At 39.8% G+C, this 25,425-nt stretch overlaps 1 protein-coding gene across 1 annotated transcript in view; it reads left to right on the top strand.

Moving 5' to 3' along the window:
* The first annotated feature begins 530 nt into the window (after positions 1 to 530).
* LOC137339933 (ligand-dependent corepressor-like) overlaps positions 531 to 25,425 on the top strand; it is a 65,178-nt gene continuing 40,283 nt past the window's right edge. Inside the window, exons 1-5 of the mRNA XM_068002022.1 lie at positions 531 to 718; positions 8,814 to 8,879; positions 11,759 to 11,838; positions 16,194 to 16,326; positions 19,335 to 19,607. Coding sequence (XP_067858123.1) covers positions 592 to 718; positions 8,814 to 8,879; positions 11,759 to 11,838; positions 16,194 to 16,326; positions 19,335 to 19,607 — 679 coding nt within the window. The 5' untranslated portion in view covers positions 531 to 591. The remainder of the gene's footprint in view (positions 719 to 8,813; positions 8,880 to 11,758; positions 11,839 to 16,193; positions 16,327 to 19,334; positions 19,608 to 25,425) is intronic.

Genomic DNA, 25,425 nt, shown 5'->3' with positions numbered 1-25,425 from the left:
CTCGTCTGACATGGAAATTTGACTTGACTTCATAGACCAATACAGCACAGGAGGCCATTCGGCCCATCGTGCCTGTGCCGGCTATTTGAAAGAGCTATCCAATTAGTCTCACTCCCCTGCTCTTTCCCCATAGACTTGGGACACTTTTTGCCATGTAAGATGATGCAAGTTTATGTCAGGACAAAAAGCATTAATTTGGAAAATATATTTTTTAAAAAATGGTTTTGGTAAATGTTGAAAAGCCTAACCCAATAAGAATGTCAGCACATGACAATGACAATGACACTAATGGGGTTGGATGAAGCAGGGGTGGGAGGAGGCTCGTGTGGAGCGTAATTCAACCGGCACGGACCTGACGGGCCGAACGGCCTGTTTCCCGTGCAATTCCGTCCGCCCCGCCGACGTCATGACGTCACGCCGGCTTAGGCGCGCGCGCGCCCCAGGACGCGCAGGTGCGGGCACGCGCTTGCGGCGTCGCGTCGAGTCGAGTCGCGCCGCGCGCACGGCGCGTCCTCTCGCCGCCCCCCACACGGCCGTCTCCTGCCGCCGCCGCCGCCGCCGCGGTGTGTGTGTGTGTGTTTTTTTATATATATGATTATTATCTATCCCCCCAGTCAGAAAATGGCGAGCCCGTGTCATAGTCAACAATGTTCGATAGAAAGGCGCGGCTTTCGACAGGAGCTCGACTCTTGGAGACATAAACTTATTCACTGTGTAGGTAAGATTTTTTTTTAAATCTGCCCCCCCCCCCCCCGCTCTTTTTTTAAAAAAAAAAATTAATTTTTAAAAGCGAAGGTGTCTACTTGTTTTTCCCTGCGCGGAAAGAGGTTAATATTGAAACGTGATAATTTCATTCGGCGTCTCACTCCCACCTCCTCACCGTCTGACGGTTGATTTTTAGCACAGGGGGCGCTGTGTTTGTTTTTTTATAAATTAAAAATAAAACGGCGTCATCCGCACATCCCCCTCCTCCACAACAAATAAATAAACATCACCCTCAATTTTATATATATATATATATATATATGTATAACTGAAAAAAAAGTCATCGTCTCCTCTTCAAAATATAATCACCGTTAAAATGTTTTTTTTTTAAAGAAAAATAATGGTTTTTTTTTTACCTCATATTACTTAATGATTCTTAGTTGGGATTTTTTTTTTTCCCGACGCCTGTCGGTGTTTTTTTTCCCCTCCTCCGTTAAAAACCGTTATTTTTAAAATTATATTCAAAAAGGGAGGGAGCCGCCGCGAGCCTGCCGACCAGTGCGCGCGCGCGCGCGCCCCCCGCCCTGAAGGATCATGGGAGTTGTAGTCCTGTCCCTTCTCTCCCATCACCTTCCTTTCATTTCGTTCCTCCCCCCCCCCCCCCTTTATTTTGTAGCGCGCAGCATTGGTAATTTTCCCTATAATTTTGTATTTGGAAAGGGACAATGCCGTCTGACAATGCTGTATGGAAACTACTGCAGGTTTCAAGAGGAAGCCCCGCAGCAAAGCAAGTGGTGTTGTGATGGTATTGTACCACACTTATGGTTACTTATTTATTTTAACCTGGAAATGATTTCCGTGATGGATGCATGCCATATCGTTTATCTTTGTGGCTTCACTGAAAGACAGTCTCTGCCCTTGTGACATCAGTTATGTTATTGGGGGGGGGGAATAAAAGGAGCTTAATGCAATTCTGACATTACTCTCGATTTATTTTTCTATAAATCTTGCTCCATATTATGTATCCTATATCTAAGGGACTACTGGATATTGGGGGGGCGGTGGGTGGGTATTGGTATTGGCTGAATTCCTTTTTGAGCTATACAGCATGTACCCTTTAAGGGAAGCAAGTGATGTCGATATCTAGTGCGTATGGTGTCAAAATGCCTTAAATTACTTTGTACAATAAATTAATGTTTGAAGTGCAATGACTGTTGTTATGTAGGCAAAGAGATACCAGAATAGTGTAGACTACTTAAAAAATGACCTCTGATTAGTCATCGTTACCCCAACAGTCCTTGTTATGTATGTAGTAAAACTTTGTTTTTTTTTCTTGAGGAAATCTATTTGTAAAGTTAACTTGATTATACTGCGTATCATATTTCTATGCAAAATCATTGACTGAATTGTGTTGAAAATTTTAATTTTTCATTATAATCACATTTCATCAGACAATGGACTGATTGAGCAATTTATTTGTAGCATGAATGTCAGCAGTGCCATGATCATACATGTTTCATGCACTAATCATCTCGATTCCTTTATTAAAACCGCATGAGATTACCATGCATCTATAATCTTGGTTTGTTATTGAACTGTTGTAAAATTATTGGTATTTTCAATGGGAATGTTGGTTAGACTGTTTAAATGTATCTTCCAATCAGACCTCGTTATAAAGTTTGGTGCTTGGCGTGACAGGAAATACAGATTTATTTTCCTCCTTCCAATTTTTCCCGTCTTTTCCTGAAGGTGCTGACTGTTGCTGTGGTGCGGATCCATGAATGCTGGTTGCCCTTTGGTCCCTTACCTAAATGATCATCATGTGTGAGCTTTGTCTCTGAGTGTCAGCAGACATTCAACCATGAAGATTATCACAGCTGAGCTCTGTACTCAACTGATATCCACACTTTTCAACAGAAGTTACAGAATAGTGATGAGGAGTGGAACCCTGGCTGATTATTTCCTCCCCAGCATTGGGCACTGAGGATAATTATTACACTTCAGTTGCCAGTAACTGACCATAGTCCAAGAATTAAAGCTGGGACCTTCTGATTTGTTTGGCTCAGTTACACATTATCATTACACCTGAGTCATCGAGGAAGGTATTATAGATTTACAGCTGTGTTAAATCTATTAAAATCTATTTAAAGTCTCCATTAAATGGGTTTTAAACATGGTCTAATTGCAATAACTGAAGAAAGTGTATATAGACAGTGGTGGGGTCTAACATGGTAAAAGCTTTGACACATGCATACCTTGTTTGGTATTGCCCAATTGGTCTTTAGGGAAGGCATGGTATAGATTTTCACAGACAGCAGGATAATATTAGCATTATTAACTGCCATTCATATTTTTGTTTTATGAAGACTGTAGTGTTAACAAAGGGGGCTAAGGGGAGAAAAAATTAAATATTACTATATGTAAAAAAAAAAATTAATGTCATATATTACTCCAGTCCCAAAGTATGTGATTGACTCTTAGTGCCCTCACGGCAACAAGGGATTGGCAATAAATACTGTCCAGCCAGTGTCATTCATCTCCCAAGAACACATTTAAAAAAAAAAGATTTTTAATCATTTTAGTCCTTTGGCAGTGCAGCTTTTTTAAAAAAAAATTAACAAACGGTGATCAAGGCCCGTAACGCAGGACACCAGAAAGGTTAAGATGAGTAAGCGAATCATTGGGTGATACTAAGCTTAAGTTTTAAAACGGGGAAGAAAATTAGTTATACAGTTTTAGGTTCCAAAAGAATGAGTTGGAGTAGGAGGAGTTGAAATCAAGACTCATTGTATTGTCTTCTGCTCCCAAATGAATGGAGGAAACCGCATCTTGGAGACAGCTTTAACAATAGAGAAGATGTAGGAGTTCTATTTGAGACCAGTGGAAATAGTGAGGCCAAGAATGTCAGTAGATGAAGAAGGACTAGGGATGGAGCCAGCAGAGGTAAGAGGTGGTAGCTGTTGGCTGGACTTCTGACAGACTTGATTGCTATAGATATAAAAGTTATAGAAGTAATATACTTAGTCATGCTGTATGGTGGCAGATTTAAGCCTTAACAGTGGGTGGCCTTGAAAACTTAACAATCAATATTTGTGCAGAATTTCTTTGGTAGAACTACTAGGTAAGTAGTTTCAAAAAGTTCCTTTCAACCTAAGCCAAGAATTACAAGGTAGTTAAAGATGAGGAAGGCCTTTAATGCATATCTTACTTCATCGTTCAGAAAGGCTCTAAAGTCTCCTCTTTTTAGCAACCAACTGTTGCTTAAATGATTCCAGGTATTTTGCCTTCACTGCTGTATCTGAGAGTCCATTCCACGTATTGATCACTCTTTCTGTGGAAAAATACTTCTCGGTATCGGTCCTAAATTTGCCTTTTACTAGTGTCCCCTTGTCATATTCTCCTAATTTAATTTTAAACTAATCTTCTGAATTTACCTTTTCCATAACATTTGCTGTCTTGTATACCTCTATAATATTGACTCTTGAAGGTCTCCTTTCAAGCTAACAAACTCATAACTCAAGCCTTTAACATTCGAGATCAACCTCAGCACTTCTCTGCACTTCATCTAGTGCTAAAATCTCTTGTGTCCTGATGACCAGAACTGGACACAGTACACAAGGTGTAGTCTGATCAGAGCACTTGTACAGTTTGATCACAACTTCTTGACTTGTATGCTGCTGTTTTGGCTACGTAGTTCAACAATCTATTAGCATTGTTGGCTGTTGTTCTACATTGGTTGGACATGTATGATGAGATTTTCTGCTTCTGTGTTTCCCCAGCCCACGATTTTCCATCTATTAAAATGAACAAGCAGAAAATTGCAAGCTTGGGAGCACAGAGGAAGCAACCGCTGGCCCTTGAGCATTGTCTACTAAGACTCCTTTCAGTTGCATCCTTGGGTGTTCTGTCACCATTTATGGAGTATGTGACAGCCATTTTTCATTTCTACGTGCAGTACTTTATACCTGTCTGCTCATCTGCCATTGTTTTTCACACTTACACATTTTATCCAACTCATTTTGTAATTTCTAGGCTGTCTCCTTTGATTCCATTGCCCCTCCTAGTTTGGTATCATCTGCAAATCTGACCTGTTTGCACTGAATCCATGTCATTGATTAAGGAATAATACTGTTAGAAACAGTAGTGGTGATCACATTTCTTCCTAGATTATCCAAAGTGAGTGATTTACCAGTTAAAACGAGTAGGAAATGTGTAGTGGCGAGTGTATGTGAACTGGACTACGGTTGTGTGGTATCAGTATTTTTTTGAAGTGGGGGGGGGGGGTGGAGATGAGAAGCAAAACCCTGGGGAAGTCTCAGTCATTACTTTTAAAGATCTTGGTGGTTATTTTCAATGAATGGATAATCTTGTATGCTTAAAATGTGCAATCCTGTCCACGGGATGCCTCGGGAGTTATACTGTGGCCCCCATGCAAACTACAGTGTCTTTTTAAAAGTTGAAACTCTTGATTGAGTTGAATTGGTACTGTGAGTGCAGTATTGTTGGTTGTGAATTGAGTTTGTCACATACCAAGTCATTATAATTTGTTTTATTAAAGTAGAAGTGGACGAGGCAAGATTGAATGTTCAATCATTCACAACCATCACTTGAACCCTTAGATTACAGCATTGAAATCAGTAGGGTAACTGTTTTTCGTAATATAGTGTAAGAGACAATGAAGTAAAAACTGATTCAAAACGGAAACATGCCTAAAAATGACCTTTTTCCCCTCTCTTAAACTCCCCTTCATTGTTATATAGAATATTATAGACGGGAATGTTTTTAAAAGACATGTACTGTTTACTATACTTTGCTTGTTAAAAGAAGTCTGGATACGGGTACTTTTGTACACAGTTCCCTCCTGTGTGGCATCATGACATTTCATTCTAAAAATGTAACAACTTAGAAAGCAGGCTGATGACAGCAATTGATGAGAGGGGAGTTTCAGATAATTGATTAACTGTTTTGGGCCTTTTCATCAACACTGACTGTCATGGAAGAAGTTGATGGCCAGTGTGTTGATGTGTATACTGAAGGATTAATAATTGTGACTAAGTTTGTTCAGTAATGAAGAGTTGATTATCAGGAAATAATATGACAGTATATATTACAGATGAAAAGTATTAACATTGGCGGACATTGGATTAATTGAACAATCCCAAGATATATGCTTTTCAAAACAGTATTTGGTAGCTGAGGCCGGAGTCACTAGCACAGCTCTCCTGACACTGACTCTGTAAGTAGTTTGTTGAATTCTCCTGTATTGTTTTAGTTGCCAGGGTTGCTTAGACAAATCCCATACACCAATTACAGCCTACAATAAATACTGGAGTGTCAGACATTGTGCATATATGCTTATGGTGCAAGGGGTTTGCAACTATAGTAGTAGTGATTTTCAGCAACAGGCTTATCTACTGGTTATGTCATAGAAATTAAAGCCAGCAAAGATCTTATAAATGAAACCGTAAATCCTGGAAGACAGCTGCTCTTTTTGTGCCCTCACACTTTCTTTCTCCATGTCTCTCTCTTTCTCTTGATGTTGCTGAACAGCAAGGGTTTTGGATAGGTTAATTATAATTTTTTATACATTTAAAAATGGCTTCCTTTATTAATTCAAATGTACAGAGGAAATATAAATAAATTAAGGAAAGTCACTATAAACGGTTTAATAATCAGATAACGAGGTGATACATTTGGGGAGGGCAAACAAGGCAAGGGAATACATAATAAATGATAGGATACTGAGAGGTGTAGAGGAACAGATCCCTGAAGATAGGAAGACAGGTAGATAAGGTGGTTAAGAAGGCATACGTAATAGTTTCCTTTATTAGCCAAGGCATAGAATCTAAGAGCAGGGAGGTTATACTACATCTGTATAAAATACTAGTTAGGCCACAACTAGAGTGCTGCGTACAGTTCTGGTCACTACATTACAGGAAAGATGTGATTGCACTAGGGAGGGTACAGAGGCGATTTATGAGGATGTTGCCAGGACTGGAGAATTTTTAGCTATGAGGAAAGATTGGATAGGCTGGGGTAATTTTCTTTGGAACAGAGGCGGCTGAGGGGAGATTTAATTGAGGTGTATAAGATTATGAGGGGCCTGGATGGAGTGGATTGGAAGGACCCATTTCCCTTAGCGGAGAGGTCAATAACCAGGGGGCATAGATTTAAATTAAGTGGCAGAAGGGTTAGAGGGGAATTGAGAATTTTTTTCACCCAGAGGGTGGTGGGGATCTGGAACTCTTTTTATCTGAAAGGGTGGTAAAGGCAGAAACCCTCATCGCATTTAAAAAGTACTTGAAGTGCCGTAACCTACAAGGCTACGGACCAAGAGCTGGAAAGTGTGATTAGGCTGGATAGCTTTTTTTTCTGCTGGCACAGATGCAATGGGCCGAATGGCCTCCTTCTGTGCCGTAAATTTCAATGATTCTATCAAGTTGCAATTGTGACTGTTGATGAAAATAAAATGAGTGGAAAAGTAAAGAAAATATAATAGGGAAACTAAACAAATAAAGATATAGAGAAAATAAGACCAGAAGCAGAAAAATGTTGTAAGAAAAGATTTTAGAAGTTCTCATTGCAGACTTAACATCAAAAGGGATATCAGTGGATATAAGTTATTTGTGGGATTCCTGAAAGTCTTAGTTGGAGATGTGAAACCGTGCATTAATTGGAAGTTCTGCTTATGGACTTTTTAGTGACCAAATGGCTGACTGGTGGCATGTGATGGCTCAGTCAAAACCAATATCATGCAGTACTGCTTAAAAGATCTGTGCGATTTAAATGTACAAATCTTCCTTGCCCAAACATGTATTTAATGACACAATTTGACACACATAGAATCATAGAAAGGTTACAGTACGGAAAGGGGCCATTCGGCCCATCGTGTCCGCGCCAGCTCTATGCAAGAGCAATCCAACTAGACCCACTCCCCCGCCCTTTCCCCGTAGCCCTGCAATATTTTTCCCTTCAAGTACTTATCCAGTTCCTTTTTGAAGGCCATGATTGAATCTGCCTCCACCATCCCCTCGGGCAGTGCATTCCAGATCCTAACCACGCGCTGAGCAAAAAAAGTTTTTCCTCATTGGTTCTTTTGCCAATCACCTTAAATCTATGTCCTCTGGTCCTTGTCCCTTCCGCCAATGGGAACAGTTTCTCTCTATCTACTCTGTCTCGACCCTTCATGATTTTGAATACCTCTATCAAATCTCCTCGCACCGTCTCTGTTCCAAGGAGAACAACCCCAGCTCCTCCAGTCTATCCGCGTAACTAAAGTCCCTCATCCCTGGAATCATTCTAGTAAATCTCTTCTGCACCCTCTCTAAGGCCTCCACGTCTTTCCTGAAGTGCGGTGCCCAGAACTGGACACAATACTCCAGTTGTGGCCGAACCAGTGTTTTTATAAAGGTTCATCGTGATTTCCATACTTTTGTACTCTATGCCTCTATTTATAAAGCCCAGTATCCCAAATGCTTTTTTAACCGCTTTCTCAATCTCCCCTGCCACCTTCCAACGATTTGTGCACATATACCCCCAGATATCTCTGTTCCTGTACCCCTTTTAGAGTTGTGCCCTCTAGTTTATATTAAATGTAGAAACATTTAAAAGTATTCCAGATCTGATGAGGGTTACATTGGTGATTCTTTTGTAGAAGGTTAGTCAGTTCCAGTTGTCCTGTTGTTGATGGATACATGCTGGAGAAAAAAGATGTTTGCACACATCTGGTATAAACTAGTGATTGCATCAAGCACTACCAGGTCAAGCATAGCTTGGTTTAGATGCAGAGTAAAGCTTTGTAATATTAAAAAAAAATCGTATATCCTGTCTACAGGGTGTTAGCAAGGATTGCTTTGTGAAGTTGTTTTCTAGCTGAATTCTATTTCTTAAAAATATGAATGCTGACATTTTTAAATTGCGAACATTTTTTATGTCTATAAATATACTGAGCAGCTCTATTAATCACAGTCCAGTGTCTGTAATAAATATTATAGCACGAGTTGGCAGATATATAATTGTGAAATTAATGCCTACTGTTTTAGCTGCTGCATGTTGTTGCCAGGACAATTTTGTTTGTACTCACATTGTCGTAATTTTTTTTCCATAAGGGTTTGAAAGCATTTTGGAAGGGCTGTTTGGACCTAGACTTCTAAAAGATATCAGCCTATTTGAAGGTAAACCTTTTATTTATTTCTAATGTCCTCACTCAAAAATAGCATATGAAAACCAAGTTTTTTTTACATATTTGCACAAATGCTGGAAATAGTGGAAAATATTTGATGTTTTGTTCCACAGACTTCTATTTTGGAGGTGGGTGAGAGAGGAAAGTCATCCTCCTCATGCTGAATATTTTTTAGACTAATGATAGACACAGTGTACTTCCATTATCTGCTATAATGGAAATCAATGGGAAATGAGAATCTATAAAATTTAGCCTTGGTTGAGCAATACCCTAGGTATAGGGATGAAGACAAGTACAATACCAATAACAAAATAAATATTATGTTTATTAATCAAGACAGATATGAAAAGCAAGCAGGTGGACTGTACAGTAAGGTTCATCTTATAAAAAGCCTTATCAGGAAGATAGATAATTGGAGTGCCACGTAATGGAGGTTCTTCTGTAAATGGATTGCCTTCAATAATTTCACAAACTGTCAAATTGGTGCTTTCTCTGTGTTGCAATGAAATTGTGCTTAGATTTTTGTTGACTTGTTCTGAGAATAGAAATGAGACTTTTGCTCATCTTGGGCAGATAGGTTACTGATTATTTCTGTCACTTTGACTAGGGAATGATGTATGGTATGGAACGAGAAGGAAAAATATTAAATCTCTCATCCTAAGTTGCTAAAGATGAAGGTAACTACAGATAGCTGTAGATTGACCACAATGATATTTTTTCAACTTAAAAGATATTTATAGGGCTCCTCTATTGCATATATTTATCTGTTTGGTTTTGATGTGCTGGAGTGATGTAAAGCACGGGGATCCCCATTGTAATTCATCCTGTTGGTATCTTTAGTGGACTGAGTTCAGTATCTTTTAGAGTCAGATCACAAGTTGGTTGTTTAAGCATTTTGTTAAAAAGAAAAAGATCTGTTTATAAAGACTGAAAACACAAGCATCATGAGACTGAGTGGCCATACTGCAAAGGGATCACTTGGTCCAATATTATTACTGAACATATCTCTAGCACCAAATGGATAAAAATAGGGTGCTAAAGGAATGCCCTATAAATAGACATTTTAAAAATGTTGCTTTTTAAAAATGCAGCAAAGGTGGTTCAGTGATATAGCACTTGGCTGATAGTTATCATCTCCTTTAATGCTGAAAAATAAGTTCTGTTTACTTAATTTACAATACTGCCTGTGCAATTCTAATTTGAATTTTATTTGATACCCCTCTGTTGTCAATAGACCAATCCTTGCATTGTTATATGCCCGTAATAATTTCCATCAATTACATAATTTTGATCCATAATTTAAATTGTGAAGAATTGTTAATGCTGGACATAATCCATTCTGGGCACTCAGTATTGGATCTAACACTGCCATGCCAAGAATAACTTGATGTGGAGATGCCGGTGATGGACTGGGGTTGACAATTGTAAACAATTTTACAACACCAAGTTATAGTCCAACAAATTTATTTTAAATTCCACAAGCTTTCGGAGGCTTCCTCCTTCCACACCGTTCACCTGACGAAGGAGGAAGCCTCCGAAAGCTTGTGGAATTTAAAATAAATTTGTTGGACTATAACTTGGTGTTGTAAAATTGTTTACAAGAATAACTTGGTTAGATGCAGAATAAAGCTCCCACTACTTTGCCTCAACGATGTGCTTCAGCCCAAACTCAGTGGAATACCCCCTACTTCATACTGACATTTTTCTGTTTCCCAACCTGTAATTCTTTAGATATTGTCGATTGGTGCTGAATTAAGGACAGTTTGTGGTGTGCCACACCCAATTAGAACTGGACTGCGACTGTTCAGAGTCATTTTGCTTAGGACCCTTATAGCCAGCTGACCAAGGACTCTTTAATCCCCTCATACTGGGCTGGATTTGACATCTTGTAGGTGAAGGATTATTGTCTGACCTACTGCACTACCCAATTTCTCTTGACTTTGACTTTTTGAACACTGAGTTTAGATACTCCAGGATAAATCAATGGGCTTAACACAATGGGTTAACCTCAGCTCCGAGCACCCCTCTAGTCTGTGCTGCAGTGAAAGCAGTTAACAATGAGGGCTACTGGCTGTTGATCCTAAATGAAGAAGTGCCTCATTTCATTGCACAGCCTCAGAAATGTCATGAAAATGACGACCTTTTTGGCAGGCTAGCATAGTGAAGCATTTAAGTTTTTAAAAAAATATTTTAAAAAATTGAACATAGTGGCATGGCTTGTTGGTATACCAACATGTACTATTTAAGAATTGGCGTGATCTATGTTTGATTTACCATCCATTCTGGTAAGTACCTTATCTCAGCTGCGTGGTTGTAATGAGGTGCCTGGTATTAATTTAGCATCTCATTGTGCTTTGGGAGGTGGGGTGAAATTAGAGTAAGATTTATTGTTAGACCACTGTTGCGTGTGTCCTCTACTGAGTGAAGAACTGCATTGACAGAGGCCTTAGGGTTGGTTATGCACCTACCCTCTCAGCTACAAGAGTGTTGGCTTGGCAATAACTGTATGAGAAGCAAAGGAAGAAGGGAAGAATAAAGTGTTTTCATACCCTCAAAAAAAAAGCTAAGTTAGTTTTGTTTCTATTATAAGCACTGTTCACAATGTGTAGAAATTTCATGTATAGAAATTTCATCTGTAGCATATAGAAGCTGACTTCTTAGTTTCACTCCTTTTGCACTGAGAGGGAGGAATTTTAGGAGTATTGCCAAGTGTACCTCCTGTCGACTGAAATGTGGAATGATTTGTTATTGTAGAGGATGCTATTTGGCAGATCATCCACCCTCCCAAATGAAGGCTGGTTTAAAAAAAAGACTAAAAACAGCAACAAAATAAATCTTGTGTTAGGCTAAAATTATTCTTGAATTCCACAGATTGTGAGCCTACAGGTGTTTCTGACTGGTCATTTGATGAAAACTGTCTCTTCTGTTGCTTGAGAAGAGAAAAAGTGAAGGTAAGAAGCAATTTTGAAATATTAAAATTTCAACATAATTTTAGCGACTGGTTGGTACACTTGGTTTAGAACAGCAAGATGCTGCTTAGCCTGTTAGGTTATGTAGCTGGTAATGCAAAAGAATGTTTTTGTTTGGTACAAACAATATATTTTTTGAGGGTATGTACTGTTTCTCCCCTTACTCCCTGCCAGGCCATCACCCGTGTTGCTCTTGACTAGTTGTCATGCGGTGCATGAGAGTGGCCTGGTGCTGACTATCCATCTGACTTTCCTTTCTTCACCCTTCCCTCTTTCCCACCCCCCTCCTCTGCTTAAAGGAAGGTTGAAAACATGGATGTGGGAGATTGGACCTCTACTATTAGTTCATGATGTGCTGCTGATCCAGATTGCAATTGAATGGAAAGAATTAGATCTTAACCTAGAAAGAAAAATCTAATATGAGTACTTTTCATTCAAAGTACACCTAACTTTTATAGCGAAATTTGATAAACACACCTTAAAATTTTGGTTGCCACTACAGACAAGGGCTCAAAATGTAGGTGATCCACAAAATATATTTTTCTACTTCAAGGGTGTCAGCATCAGAGTTGTACCACCTTCCCGGACAACCTTCTTCAGATGTGCTTCTCAATCCATGACAACATGAATTACTGCTAAGAGGGTTTTCACATTACAGAAGACATTACAGACATGTATGGGATTTTGTCAATAATGAGTAATTTATTTTTTTCATGCTTAAAAATCACAAAATCAAATTGTGGATGCTATTCCAGCATATGTGACAATCAGACACCAGACATTGCAAAGCCAAAGTTTTAGTTGCTTTATTTGATGTCTTCACTCGTTTACTAGAAGCCTCACTTTACTCAGCTGGAATTTGTGCAAATTTTGTAAATGTCCTTGATGCCTGACTGCAGCATATATGACATGCTGCCTAGAAGCTGAATATTATAAGGAACTTGCAGTCCACTTTCCTGTTCAACTGCAATCAGCAGCAAAACCTAATCATCGATACTGTCAGATTTTTCTGACTGCTCATTGCTTTCCTTCTTGGTGGTAGTGTGGTCAGGCTAACCTTTAACATATTTCTACCATTATCTGTTATGGTAATCAAAACTTTTTAGCTTGGGATTTCCCAATCGCGAAGAAATGTTAACCAAGTACCCCTAATATGCTCACTAGTGTGCAAGTGATCCGAAGTAAAAAGACCCAGCCGTGCTTGCAAGACAATTTAGACAGTATTCCACTGTCGTCTACACCCAAATGTTAGCCTGTTTTTTTCTGTTTACAGATTCTGAAGGTCCTGTGAAATATTTCCCAATTTTTTTGCTTTTACTTAGATTTATAATATTTGCAGTTTTTTCCTTTTTGTCTGGCTACCTGAAACTAGATACTGTGGGTCTACAGAGATACAAAAATCTACAAAACCATTGTTTTCTATCACAGGGACAAAACATCCTAACTTCATTGCTATGAAGGACAATTTTTTTTTAACCACCTTCTCAGTACCATCTTGGTATAAAGCCGCCTTCTTCCAAATGGTGTTTGATGAGAAAATCAGAAACATCAATATCATTTTTTGATAAGGTAGCTTACGGGTCTGCCTCTTATTTATACATGGATGGTAGACCTACAAATGTTGACAAATTAACTAATTGATGTATATGTTTGAGATTTTTAAAAATGATATATATTTAATATGTTATAGTTTATAGTGCTTATAGTAATTGTATGTGGCTTTCAAAAAGGAATTAGTTAACTACTTGAAGTCAAAAATTTGCAGGGCTACGGGGAAAGAGCAGGGGAACGGGATGAACTGGATTGCTCTTACAAAGAGCTGGCATGGGCTCGATGGGCCGAAGGGCCTCGGTGCTGTAATCATTCTACATAAAATGAACAAAGTATTTAATTTAGATGGAAACCATAACCTACCTTTTTTAAATGCAAGTTTGTGGTTATTTTTTCCACATTCTTCTACTTTAACTTTTGTTTCCAAACTTAAAGTTCTTACACAGAGAAGAATCTTTTACTCGACCAGGTATGATCTGTCTTCATAGTATACCCTTCTCTCTCCTTCACGGGCCTTGTAAGTAATAGTAGGAAGTAGGAACTAAACAAGCTGGCAAAAAAGGCTTCAGTGAACAGTGCCTTCCTTGGTTTTTCATGCTATGCTGAAGAGTGACGATTTTTTCTCTGACTTTTAACTTAAGCTGTAGTCAATAGCCTCTCCTCGCTCTTTCACAGTACCCCCCCCCCTCATTCCTTCAATTAATGCTTTCTATATCTACAATACTTTGAAAAGATTAGAACTAAAATATGGAAATCAGAAGCATTTTTTCTAAAATTAAAATACTGCATGCTTAAAATTTAGTAACAGAAGACTTATTTGAAATTTGGGTTAAATATTTTATAAAGACTAATTAAAGTTAGACTAAAATTTGAAATGAAGAAGCAGGGCTGAGACGAAGATAATTTCTAGAAGTAAAATACTTGTGGATATTAGCTGAGGATTGTTATAGTTCAGCTGTGAGGCGCTGTGACCGAATAGCTTGCTGAAACACTCTGTCCAGGCTTGAATATGGAGGAAGGCTAATTGGGTGAGGTGAATGCCGCACTTCCCTTTTTGTGCATGTTGCAATTTATGGTTTGTATAGGATAGTTTTTTCTCTTTTGTCGTTTTCACAGCAGTTTTCATTGGCTAATCTTGTGCCTTATGATTCAAAAGCTGTACTTTTTCCAATGGTCTATCCTCATAGAGTTGCGTGACTCCAAGGATGAATAATTACTCTATTTACTGTCAGACATTTACTGGATTAAATGTAGTGTTGCGCTATGCTGCACGCTTTCTTTGAATAGGCAGACATTACACACGGTTTGGAAGTAGTTTTCTCAGGCTAAAGCAACTAATATATTTCTAATTAACTGCAAATATGAAGTACAAAACAATTCTGCATCAAACTAAAATAGCAGAGTCTGTATTGAGCTAATTACCTTTTTCTGTAACTTTCTGATTTAAAAAAAATGTAATAGTTTACTATTTTATGAAACAATATCCTGGTTAAGTAAATTCAGTATGATTTCTCTTGCATCTGCCTTTTGGTATCTGTTAATTACAATTAAAACATTATATATGCAGCATAAGCCTCATGTTAGGAAGTCCTCAATTTCAGAACGCAATAAACAGCTGAACTGAAAAACCTTCCAGTTTTTAACCTGTTATTTCTTTCAAAGTTAGGATTTCAGTTCATTCATTCTTTGAATACAAGAGATTGCTCTTAGATGCTTGTAGATAATTTCCTGACCGCACAGACTTTATAGTTCACAATGGACAAATGTTGTCACTGGTTTGACGAAGAACAGTGAGTCAGCTAAAAACATTTTGCATGATTGTTTCGGACTTAAAGACTGTTTCCTTCATTTAAAAAAAAGAGTTCAGTGGTTAATTACAGTGTGAAAGACTCTATTTGAGCTTTTGGAATGAACAGGCCCTGTATTATGTTTAAATACAGAGCTTGAACCACACACATTCAACATTTGTGGTTGTATCTCGTTCGAGCGCTAGTAGCAAGAGCACCTCCGCCGTCCACTCTCGGAACTCTCAAATCACTGGGTCCCTGTTGGAGTTTTATAGTTTGCCTGCTTTATATTATCAGCTGTCAGCTGCAGGAATACTGTAGACTTGCTGCCAATATCGAAGTACCCAGAGAATCTAATGGTTTTCGTGAGTCACTCTAGCTTAGTGTGTTGCAGAACACTTTCTCCCTGTGCTACCATGACAACGGGATAATTGCAAGCATGGGACAATCAATGGGTGGTGTTATCACTGTAGCATTGCAGAGGTTATTGTACTATTACTATGCCATTCCCATAGCATATAAATCTAACCCCAAATTTGAGGGAATTTTTAAAAACTGGTGGATTGTGGAATAAATAGAAAATCCATCAGGATCTTTGACCTGATTGAATAACACACTCACAATTTCAATCAGATTTTCTGAGTAAGATAAATATCATATCCTGTAGGTCTCCGGCATGTGTATCTCTTTACTTGTTAATATGAATGAACTGATCGACTTCATATTAATAACAATTGCTATAGACAACTTATAATCCTGTTTATTTAAAAGATTTAAAGTAGAATCTGTTGCAGAAATCACCCTTCAATTTTACAGTCGCCATTTCAGTAAAAGCACTAAGCTGTATTGGTACATAAATTCTTCCATTTTTTTTAGAGGAACTAAATCCATGTATGAAGGTGCTACTTATACACCAGGTCATTTGTAGTATTTGTTTAGTGAATTTAGTAGAACTTCCTTTGCAAGTATAGTTCTAATTGCATGTATACTTCTCCACAGGAACATTTAGTCGCTCTTGATCAACCAAAATTAAAAGTTGGAGAAGGGGCATTGTCAAGACAGGAACAGGCCAAAATTAACCGTTTGGAAAAGCAAGCAGAAGAATTTCTCAATGCTGTCTTTCAGAGAAAAGGTAAGTCATTAGAGAAGCTGCTATTATTGAACTTTATTTTGCTTCTTGTGAATTGATTGCTTTTGAAGTTGCATTCCCTGTTGTTTTGTTTCTGCACTTTCTAAATACTTCACAAAATTATTGGATTTGCCAGGTTTTGAAGCTTGCCTTGGAAGTCCTTCCATTTTGTTCCAAATCAGAGGATCACGTGAAAATTATTGTCGGAATCTTATAAGCTTAACAATCATTTGATGCCCAAGCAAAGAACCTCTAGGAAAAGAATTCTTAAGTCAACAGTTGAGAAATCTTGTTTTTTGCACTCTTTGATGTATGATTTGGATTGAAATAATAGTTTATATCATAGTGGTGACAAAGGTGGATGGTACAGTGTTTCATCGACCCTCAGAGGGGAGAAGTCACAATGAAAACTGTCCTTAATTATATGATTCAACTTTAATCAGTTACCTTTTCTTACTTTCAGTCACTCATTGGTGCTTAAGAAGGAAAACCTTTGGGGTAGAGTTTAAACCTTGGGAGTTTATCCAGATCAAGTATTGTCAATTGTTGAGTTTTCCCCATTGTTTCAAGTAGTCACTGGAAATCTAGTGGTTGAGTTTTCTGATGCACCTCCTCCTTTGCTTACATAGTTCCCCATATAATATGAAATTCTGCTGCAACAACATGACCAGAAATTGCTGCCTACAACTTTCCATTGCTATTCATGATGATGTTGGAGCTGAATTTTATCTTGCAGCATGAGAGGGACCAACATTTTGGTGACTCAACTGCTCCCATGTTGCCCGTTGATGCTACTTTTGGAACATTAGCCATAGCAATAAGGTAGTGACCCAGAAACACCAATAGTGTTCCAGTATCTGCATTTATCACAGCTTGCATTGTAACAATATTGTTTTTTAAAATTTGTTCTCTGAATGTGGACAACGCTGGCAAGGCTGAATTTATTGCTTAATCTTAGTTGCCCTGAGAAGGTGGAGGTGGGCCTTCTCCTTGAACTGCTGTATTCCTTGTAGTGATAATGCTCCCATGTTGGTATTAGGTACGGGAATTCCAGGATATTGATCCAGCAGCAATGAAAGAATGGTGATATATGTCCATCAGGATGGTCCATGACTTGTAGGTGATTGTGCTCCCATGACATTGCTGCTCTTGTCATTCCCAGCGGTTGAGGTTGTAGGAGGAGGAGGTGTTGGTGAGTTGTTGCAATGCAACCTGTCAATTTTCCCTTTGTCGCTCACTGACTTCAGTTTTACTAGGGCTTCTTGGTGCCATATTTAGTCAAATGTTGTCTTGATGTTGAGGGCAGTTTCTGTCACCTGACATTCAGCTCTTACATTCATGTCTGCCTCAAGGCTGTAGTGAGGTCTGGGGCTGAGTGGTTCTGTCAGAGACTGAACTGAGCACTGGTGAGCATATTAGGTGATTTGGTGTTGTCTGATGGTAACTATTAAAGACACCTTCCATCGCTTTACTGATGTCTGAAAGGAGGCTGATAGGGCAGTAATTGGCCAGGTTAGATTTATCCTATTTTTAGACGATTGGACTTAATTGAGCAATCATTCACATTGTCTGGTATATGCCAGTATCATAGCTGTACTGGAACAGCTTGATTAGGGGAGTGGCTAGCTCTGGTGCACAGGTCTTCAAGGCTCATAGTCTTTGCCATATTCAGTGCACTCAGCTTCTTAACGTTACAGGGAATCAACCGAATTAGCTGGTATGTACGATGGTGGGGACTTCAGGAGGAGGCCAAGTAGGATAGTCCACTTGGTACTTTTGACTGTAGACCCTCGCAAACACATCTGCCTCGTCGCTTGAACTCGCGTGCTGATCTTCACTATGGTTGAGAATGGAAATATTCGTGGAACCCCCCCCCCCCCGGCCTCCTGTTAGTTGCCTGGTTGGTCCACCACCATTCTTGACTTAAGTGGGAGCGCTATAGAGGTTTTCTCTGATCTGTTGGTTTGACTGCTTTGCTCCTTTCTTAGTTTGCTGCTTTTGGTGTTTATCGTACAGGTAGTCCTATGAAATAGCTTCACAAGTTAGTCTCCGCCTTCCCATTAAATATGTGACTACTGATTATTATAGTCTGCATTTCGATGAAGGTGTTCTATCAGGAGAGGATGACATAGCTTAACATTCTATGACAAATAGCCCTATTACTTACCTTTCTGCTTCACTTGAATACAATTATGTTTCTGGGTTTTCTTTTCTCTTTTTTGACTCGATATTTTTGACACTCGTACGTGTGGCAGTATTTTTGCTTGCCCAGATAGCTAGGTAAATTTGTAGTGTGCTCAAGAAATTATCCTTTTCTCACTACATTTCAGTTACCTATTTTATTACATGATCTTCCTTGTCTTTGAAAGGTGGCATAATAACACTGCACTAGACATTGACTGCCAAGCAAGTTATTAAACTGTAAAAGGACAAGCAAATAGTAGTAGTAACAATACATATATTTTTACAGTAGTTTCTGTGCTCAGATAGCTTCTCATAGTAGAATATAATAAATACTTTGTGACTGCTGTGCTAAACTTTGATATAAGCAACACTCCTAGGTAGTAGTTCCTGTCTTTTCCAGTCTATGGGAGCAATTGCTCTGACTATCTCTTTTGAAGGGTTCAGACAGATGAAAGTGACTGGTTTAAATAATTATTATATTCATAAAAGCTGGCAATCACACAAGTATTTGAACAGATCCATTAAGGTGTTTATATCGAATGGTTTGGCCTCTCCCTCAGACACCAGTCTCTGACAAACCAACTAATTCTGTAACTGTTGTATCAAGTTAAACTGGGATATGGAAAAACAGAACAGGAATGAGACAGCTAAGAGAGAGACATATTGTGAGCTAAAGGTATCCTCCACTAAGCCAGTTGATTAAATGCTGGATACTGTAGCTCCCATCACATCTTGGAGAGGGATCTTTAGCCCTATTCCTCCACCTCGGAAGAGAGTGTACGTGTATTTCCTATAAAACAAGTAACATTATTTTCTCGCCTTTGCAGACAGCCCACGGGTTGCGGACCCCAGTATTCCTTTAGTGGCTCGTGAGATTATGCATCGAATGATCAGGCAGTTTGCTGCTGAATATACCTCAAAAACTAGCACTTCTCAGGACTCTATTGTACTCACCAGCACTAAGGACCAAAGTGCATCTAAAACACCTGTGCTCGGTGCCAGTGCTCTAAATCCTGTTTTAAGCAAGCTTCTTATGGCTGACCAAGATAGTCCTTTGGATCTAACTGTCAAAAAGTCTATCTCTGAATCGGACAATCAAGGTAAGTCTACAATTTCTAACAGTTTTTAACTGCAGTGTGTGTATCTGTAGTAGATTTATTTTGTCTAGTTTTCTCTGAGATATGGAAATGGGTGGATATTCCAATGAAGCATTGTGATTTTGTTCGTCTGATTTTTAACCAGGGCCGGCTTGTGTTCCAATTGTAAATGTATTCAACCTTCTCTTTGAAGGCTGGCGTCTGGGAGCTGCATGAGTTACATAGAATTATATAGAATGTACAGCACAGGTACAGGCCATTCGGCAAACAGGTCCATGCCGATGTTTATGCTCAACTCGAGCGTCCTCCCGCCTTCATCTAACCCTATCAGCATATCCTTATATTCCTTTCTCCCTCATGTGTTTATCTAGCATCCCCTTAAATGCATGAGTGAACAGCTGGGAGTTTAAGGGTTAATCTCTTTTAAAATCTAGTGTAAATTGCTATCAACTGTTTAAGTTCAATTTTAAAGTTTAAATTTTTAAGTTTCTGTCAGGCTCAAGCAGAGACAAACAAGCAAGCTCTCCTGCTGGAGAGCTGCTGTAGTTAGTTAATTGGTTAGCTAGCTTAAACTGGTTCCTGAAACAGGAGCAGGCCTGACTCATCTGAGTCACAAACAGTAGAAATACAGGGGCCTGTGAGTGCAACCAGCACTGAGTGCAATGGGGCACAGAGTGAACAGCTACTGGCTAACCGTATTTCAGAGCTGGAGCTGCGGGTGGATTCACTGTGGAGCATCCGTGATGCTGAGACTATCGTGGATAGCACGTTCAGTGAGGTGGTCACACCGCAGGTAAAGATTACGCAGGCAGAAAGGAAATGGGTGACTGCCAGGCAGAGTAAAAGGACTAGGCAGGTAGAGCAGGAGTCCCTGGGGCCATCTCCCTCTCAAACAGATAAACCGCTTTGGATACTGTTGGGGGAGATGGCTTATCAGGGGAAAGCAGCAAGAGCCAAGTTTGGGGCACCATGGGTGGCTCTGCTGCACAGGAGGGGAGGAAGAAGAGCGGCAGGGCTATAGTGATAGGGGATTCAATTGTAAGGGGAGCAGATAGGCATTCCTGTGGCCGCAAAAGTAACTCCAGGATGGTATGTTGCCTCCCTGGTGCTAGGGTCAAGGATGTCACGGAGCAGCTGCAGGGCATTCTGGAGGGGGAGGGTGAACAGCCAGTAGTCATGGTCCATATCGGTACCAACGACATAGGTTTAAAAAAAAGGGATGAGGTCCTGCAAGGTGAATTTAAGGAGTTAGGAGATAAATTAAAAAGCAGGACCTCAAAGGTAGTGATCTCAGGATTACCACCGGTGCCACGTGTTAGTGAATATAGGAACGGGAGAATAGACCAGATGAATGCGTGGCTGCAGAGATGATGTAGGAGGGAGGGATTTAGATTCCTGTGACATTGGGACCGGTTCTGGGGAAGGTGGGACCTGTACAAACGGGACGGGTTACAACCGAGCAGGACTGGGACCAATGTCCTCGCAGGGGCGTTTGCTAGTGTTGTTGGGGAAGGTTTAAACTAGAATGGCAGGGGGATGGGAACTTGAGCAGTGAGACAGAGGAGGGGGAAACAAGGATAGAAACAAAAGACAGAAAGGGAAGAAGCAATAGTGGAAGGCAGAGAAAACAAGGGCAAAAAACAAACAGGGCCATAGTGCAAAATAATACGAAGATGACTAGCAATCTTAAAAAGACAAGTCTAAAGGCATTGTGTCTTAATGCGTGGAGCATTCGCAATAAGGTAGATGAATTAACAGCGCAGATAGCTATTAACGGGTATGATATAGTTGCGATTATGGAGACATGGCTGCAGGGTGACCAAGGATGGGAACTGAACATCCAGGGGTATTCATTATTTAGGAACGACAGGCAAATAGGGAAAGGAGGTGGGGTAGCGTTGCGAGTAAAGGAGGAAATCAATGCAATAGTGAGGAAGGATATTGGCTCGGAAAATCACGATGTGGAATCTGTATGGGTGGAGCTAAGAAACACCAAGGGGCAGAAAACGTTGGTGGGGGTTGTCTATAGGCCCCCAAACAGTAGTGGAGAAGTAAAAGCTTCTATAAATATGTTAAGAGAAAAAGATTAGTGAAGACAAATGTAGGACCCTTACAGTCAGAAATGGGGGAAATTATAATGGGGAACAAAGAAATGGCAGAACACTTAAACACATACTTTGGTTCTGTCTTCACAAAGGAGGACACAAATAACCTCCCGGAAATGTTAGGGAACCAAGGGTCTAGTGAGAGGGAGGAACTGAAGGAAATCAGTATTCGTAAAAAAAAAATAGTGCTCGGGAAATTAATGGGGCTAAAGGCTGACAAATCCCCAGGGCCTGATGATCTACATCCCAGAGTACTAAAGGAAGTGGCCCTGGAAATAGTGGATGCATTGGTGGTCATCTTCCAAAATTCTATAGATTCTGGAACAGTTCCTACAAATTGGAGGGTGGCAAATGTAACCCCACTATTTAAAAAAGGATGGAGAGAAAAAAACGGAATTACAGACCATTTAGCCTAACATCAGTAGTGGGGAAAATGCTAGAGTCTTTTATAAAGGATATGATAACAGAACACTTGGAAGGCATTAATGGGATTGGACAAAGTCAGCATGGGTTTATGAAAGGGAAATCATACTTAACAAATCTACTGGAGTTTTTTGAGGATGTAACTAGTAGGATAGGGGAGAACCAGTGGATGTGGTATACTGGGATTTTCAGAAGGCCTTTGATAAGGTCCCACACAAGAGGTTAGTGTGCAAAATTAAAGCACGTGGGATTGGGGAAATATACTGGCATGGATAGAGAATTGGTTGACAGACAGGAAACAGAGAATAGGAATAAATGGGTCTTTTTCCAGGTGGCAGGAATTGACTAGTGGGGTACCGCAGGGATCAGTGCTTGGGCCCCGACTATTCCCATTATATATCAATGATTTGGATGAGGGAACTGAATGTAACATTTCCAAGTTCGCAGACGACACAAAGCTGGGGTGGAATGTGAGCTGTGAGGAGGATGCAAAGAGGCTCCAATGTCATTTAGACAAGTTGGGTGAATGGGCAAGAACATGGCAGATGCAGTATAACGTGGATAAATGTGAGGTTATCCACTTTGGTTGTTAAAACAGAAAGACAGATTATTATCTGAATGGTGATTAGATTGGGAAAAGGGGAGGTGCAACGAGACCTGGGTGTCCTTGTACACCAGTCGCTGAAAGCGAGCATTCAGGTGCAGCAAGCAGTTAGGAAGGCGAATGATATGCTGGCGTTCATTGCAAGAGGATTTGAGTACAGGAACAGGGATGTCTAACTGCAATTGTATGGGGCCTTGGTGAGACCACATCTGGAGTATTGTGTGCAGTTTTTGTCTCCTTATCTGAGGAAGGATGTCCTTGCCATGGAGGGAGTGCAACAAAGGTTTACCAGACTGATTCCTGGGATGGCAGGACTGACTTATGAGGAGAGATTGGGTCGACTAGGCCTCCATTCACTAGAGTTTAGAAGAATGAGAGGTGACCTCATCGAAACATATAAAATTCTAACAGGACTAGACGGACTAGATGCAGGGAGAATGTTCCCAATGGATGGAGAACCTATAACCAGGGGTCACAGTCTCAGGATACGTGGAATGCCATTTAGAACCGAGGTGAGGAGAAATTTCTTCACTGAGGGTGGTGAACCTGTGGAATTCTCCACCACAGAAGGCAGTGGAGGCCAAGTCATTAAATATATTCAGGAAGGAGATAGATATATTTCTTAATGCTAAAAGGATCTAGGGATATGGGGAAAAAGCGGTAACAGGGTAGTGAGTTCGACGATCAGCCATGATCATTTTGAATGGCGGAGCAGGCCCGAAAGGCCGAATGGCCTACTCTTGCTACTATTTTCTATGATTCTATGTATGCTAGTTGCCACAACTACTCCTTGTGGTAGCAAGTTCCACATTCTAACTATTCTCTGGTAAAATAAATTTCTCCTGAACTCCCTATTGGATTTATTAGTGACTGTTGCGTATGTATGGCCTCTAGTTCTGGTCTCCCCCACAAGTGGAAACATCCTCTCTACATCTACCCTATCAAACCCTTTCATAATCTTAAAGACCTCTATCAGGTCACCCTTCAGTCTTCTCTTTTCTAGAGAAAAGAGGCCCAGCCTAGTCAATCTTTCCTGTTAAGTGTAACCTCTCAGTTCTGATATCATCTTAGTAAACCTTTCTTGTACCTTCTCCAGTGCCTCTTTATCCTTTTTATAATATGGAGACCAGAACTGTTCACAATACTCCAAGTGTGGTCTAACCAAGGTTCTATATGAGCTTAGCATAACTTCTCTACTTTTCAATTCTATCCCTCCTAGAAATGAACCCCAGTGCTTGGTTTGCTTTTTTATGGCCTTATTATGACCTGCATTGCTGCTTGTAGTGATTTGTGTATCTGTACCCCCAGATCCCTTTGCTCCTCTACCCCATTTATGTGGTAGTATGTGGCCCCCTTATTCTTCCTACCAAAATGTAATACCTCACACTTGTCTATATTGAAATTCATTTGCCACTTACACGCCCATTCTGCAAGTTTATTAATGTCGTCCTGTATTTTGTCGCGGTCCTCCTTGGTATTAACTACACCTCCCCCCAATTTGGTGACGTCCGCAAATTTTGAAATTATACTTCCAATTCCCGAGTCCAAATCATTTCTGTAATTGGCGAACAACAGTGGTTCCGGCACCTATCCTTGTGGAATACCACTTCCCACCTTTTGCCAGTCTGAGTAACTACCTTTAACCCCTACTCTCTGTTTTCTCTTTTGTAGCCAGCTTGCTATCCATTCTGCTACTTGTCCCCTGACTCCATATGCTCTGACCTTAGTCTTGAGTCTACTGTGCGGTACATTATTGAAGGCCTTTTGAAAATCCAAATATATTACATCTCCTGCGTTATCCTTGTCTACCCTTTCTGTTACTTCTTCAAAGAATTCAATAAGGTTGGTCAAGCATGACCTTCCTTTTTGAAATCTGTGCTGACTATTCTTTATAGTTTCAGTTTCTAGATTTTTTTTACTGCATCTTTGAGTGAGGATTCCATTATCTTTCCAACCATCGACATTAAGCTAATTGGTCTATAGTTCTCTGAACTGATTCTATCTCCCTTTTTAAATATAGGAATTACATTAGCTGTCTGCCAGTCCTCTGGCACTATTCCCTTTTGTAATGAATTTTTATATGTATGTAATAGTGCCTCTGCTATCTTTTCCTTAACTTCTTTTAGTATGTGTGGATGCAATCCATCCGGTTTTATCCTCTCTAAGTTTGATCAGTTTATCAATTAAAAATAAGGGGTCTCCCATTTAAGATGGACGTGAGGAGAAATTTTTTCTCTGAGGGTCGTGAGTCTGTGGAACTCCCTTCCCCAGAGAACGGTGGAGGCAGGGTCATTGAATATTTTTAAGGCTGAGTTAGATAAATTCCTGATTTTCAAGGGAGTCAAAGGTTATAGTAGGTAGACGGGAAAGTAGGGTTAAGGTCATAATCAGATCAGCCATGATCTTATCAAATGGCAGAGCAGGCTCGAGGGGCCGAATGGCCAACTCCTGCTCTTAATTCGTATGTTCGTATCTCCCCCCTTTCTATTTTAAATGTCTTTATATCTTTTTTGATCTCCTCTTCTAATGTCATGCCTACCATGTTAGTCTCCCTGGTAAATACTGAGGCAAAGTAATTAATTAATATTTCTGCCATTTTGCTGTCATTACCTGTGAATTTATCATGTGTATCCTTTAGTGGCCCTATCCCAATCCTGATTTTTCTTTTGTTATTTGTGTCTGTAATGAG

The sequence above is a fragment of the Heptranchias perlo genome, chromosome 21, assembly GCF_035084215.1.
Source record: "Heptranchias perlo isolate sHepPer1 chromosome 21, sHepPer1.hap1, whole genome shotgun sequence".
In the NCBI taxonomy this organism is placed as follows: Eukaryota; Metazoa; Chordata; class Chondrichthyes; order Hexanchiformes; family Hexanchidae; genus Heptranchias; species Heptranchias perlo.
The sequence above is the reverse complement of the archived record's forward strand: the minus strand, read 5'-3'. Positions and strand labels throughout refer to the sequence as shown.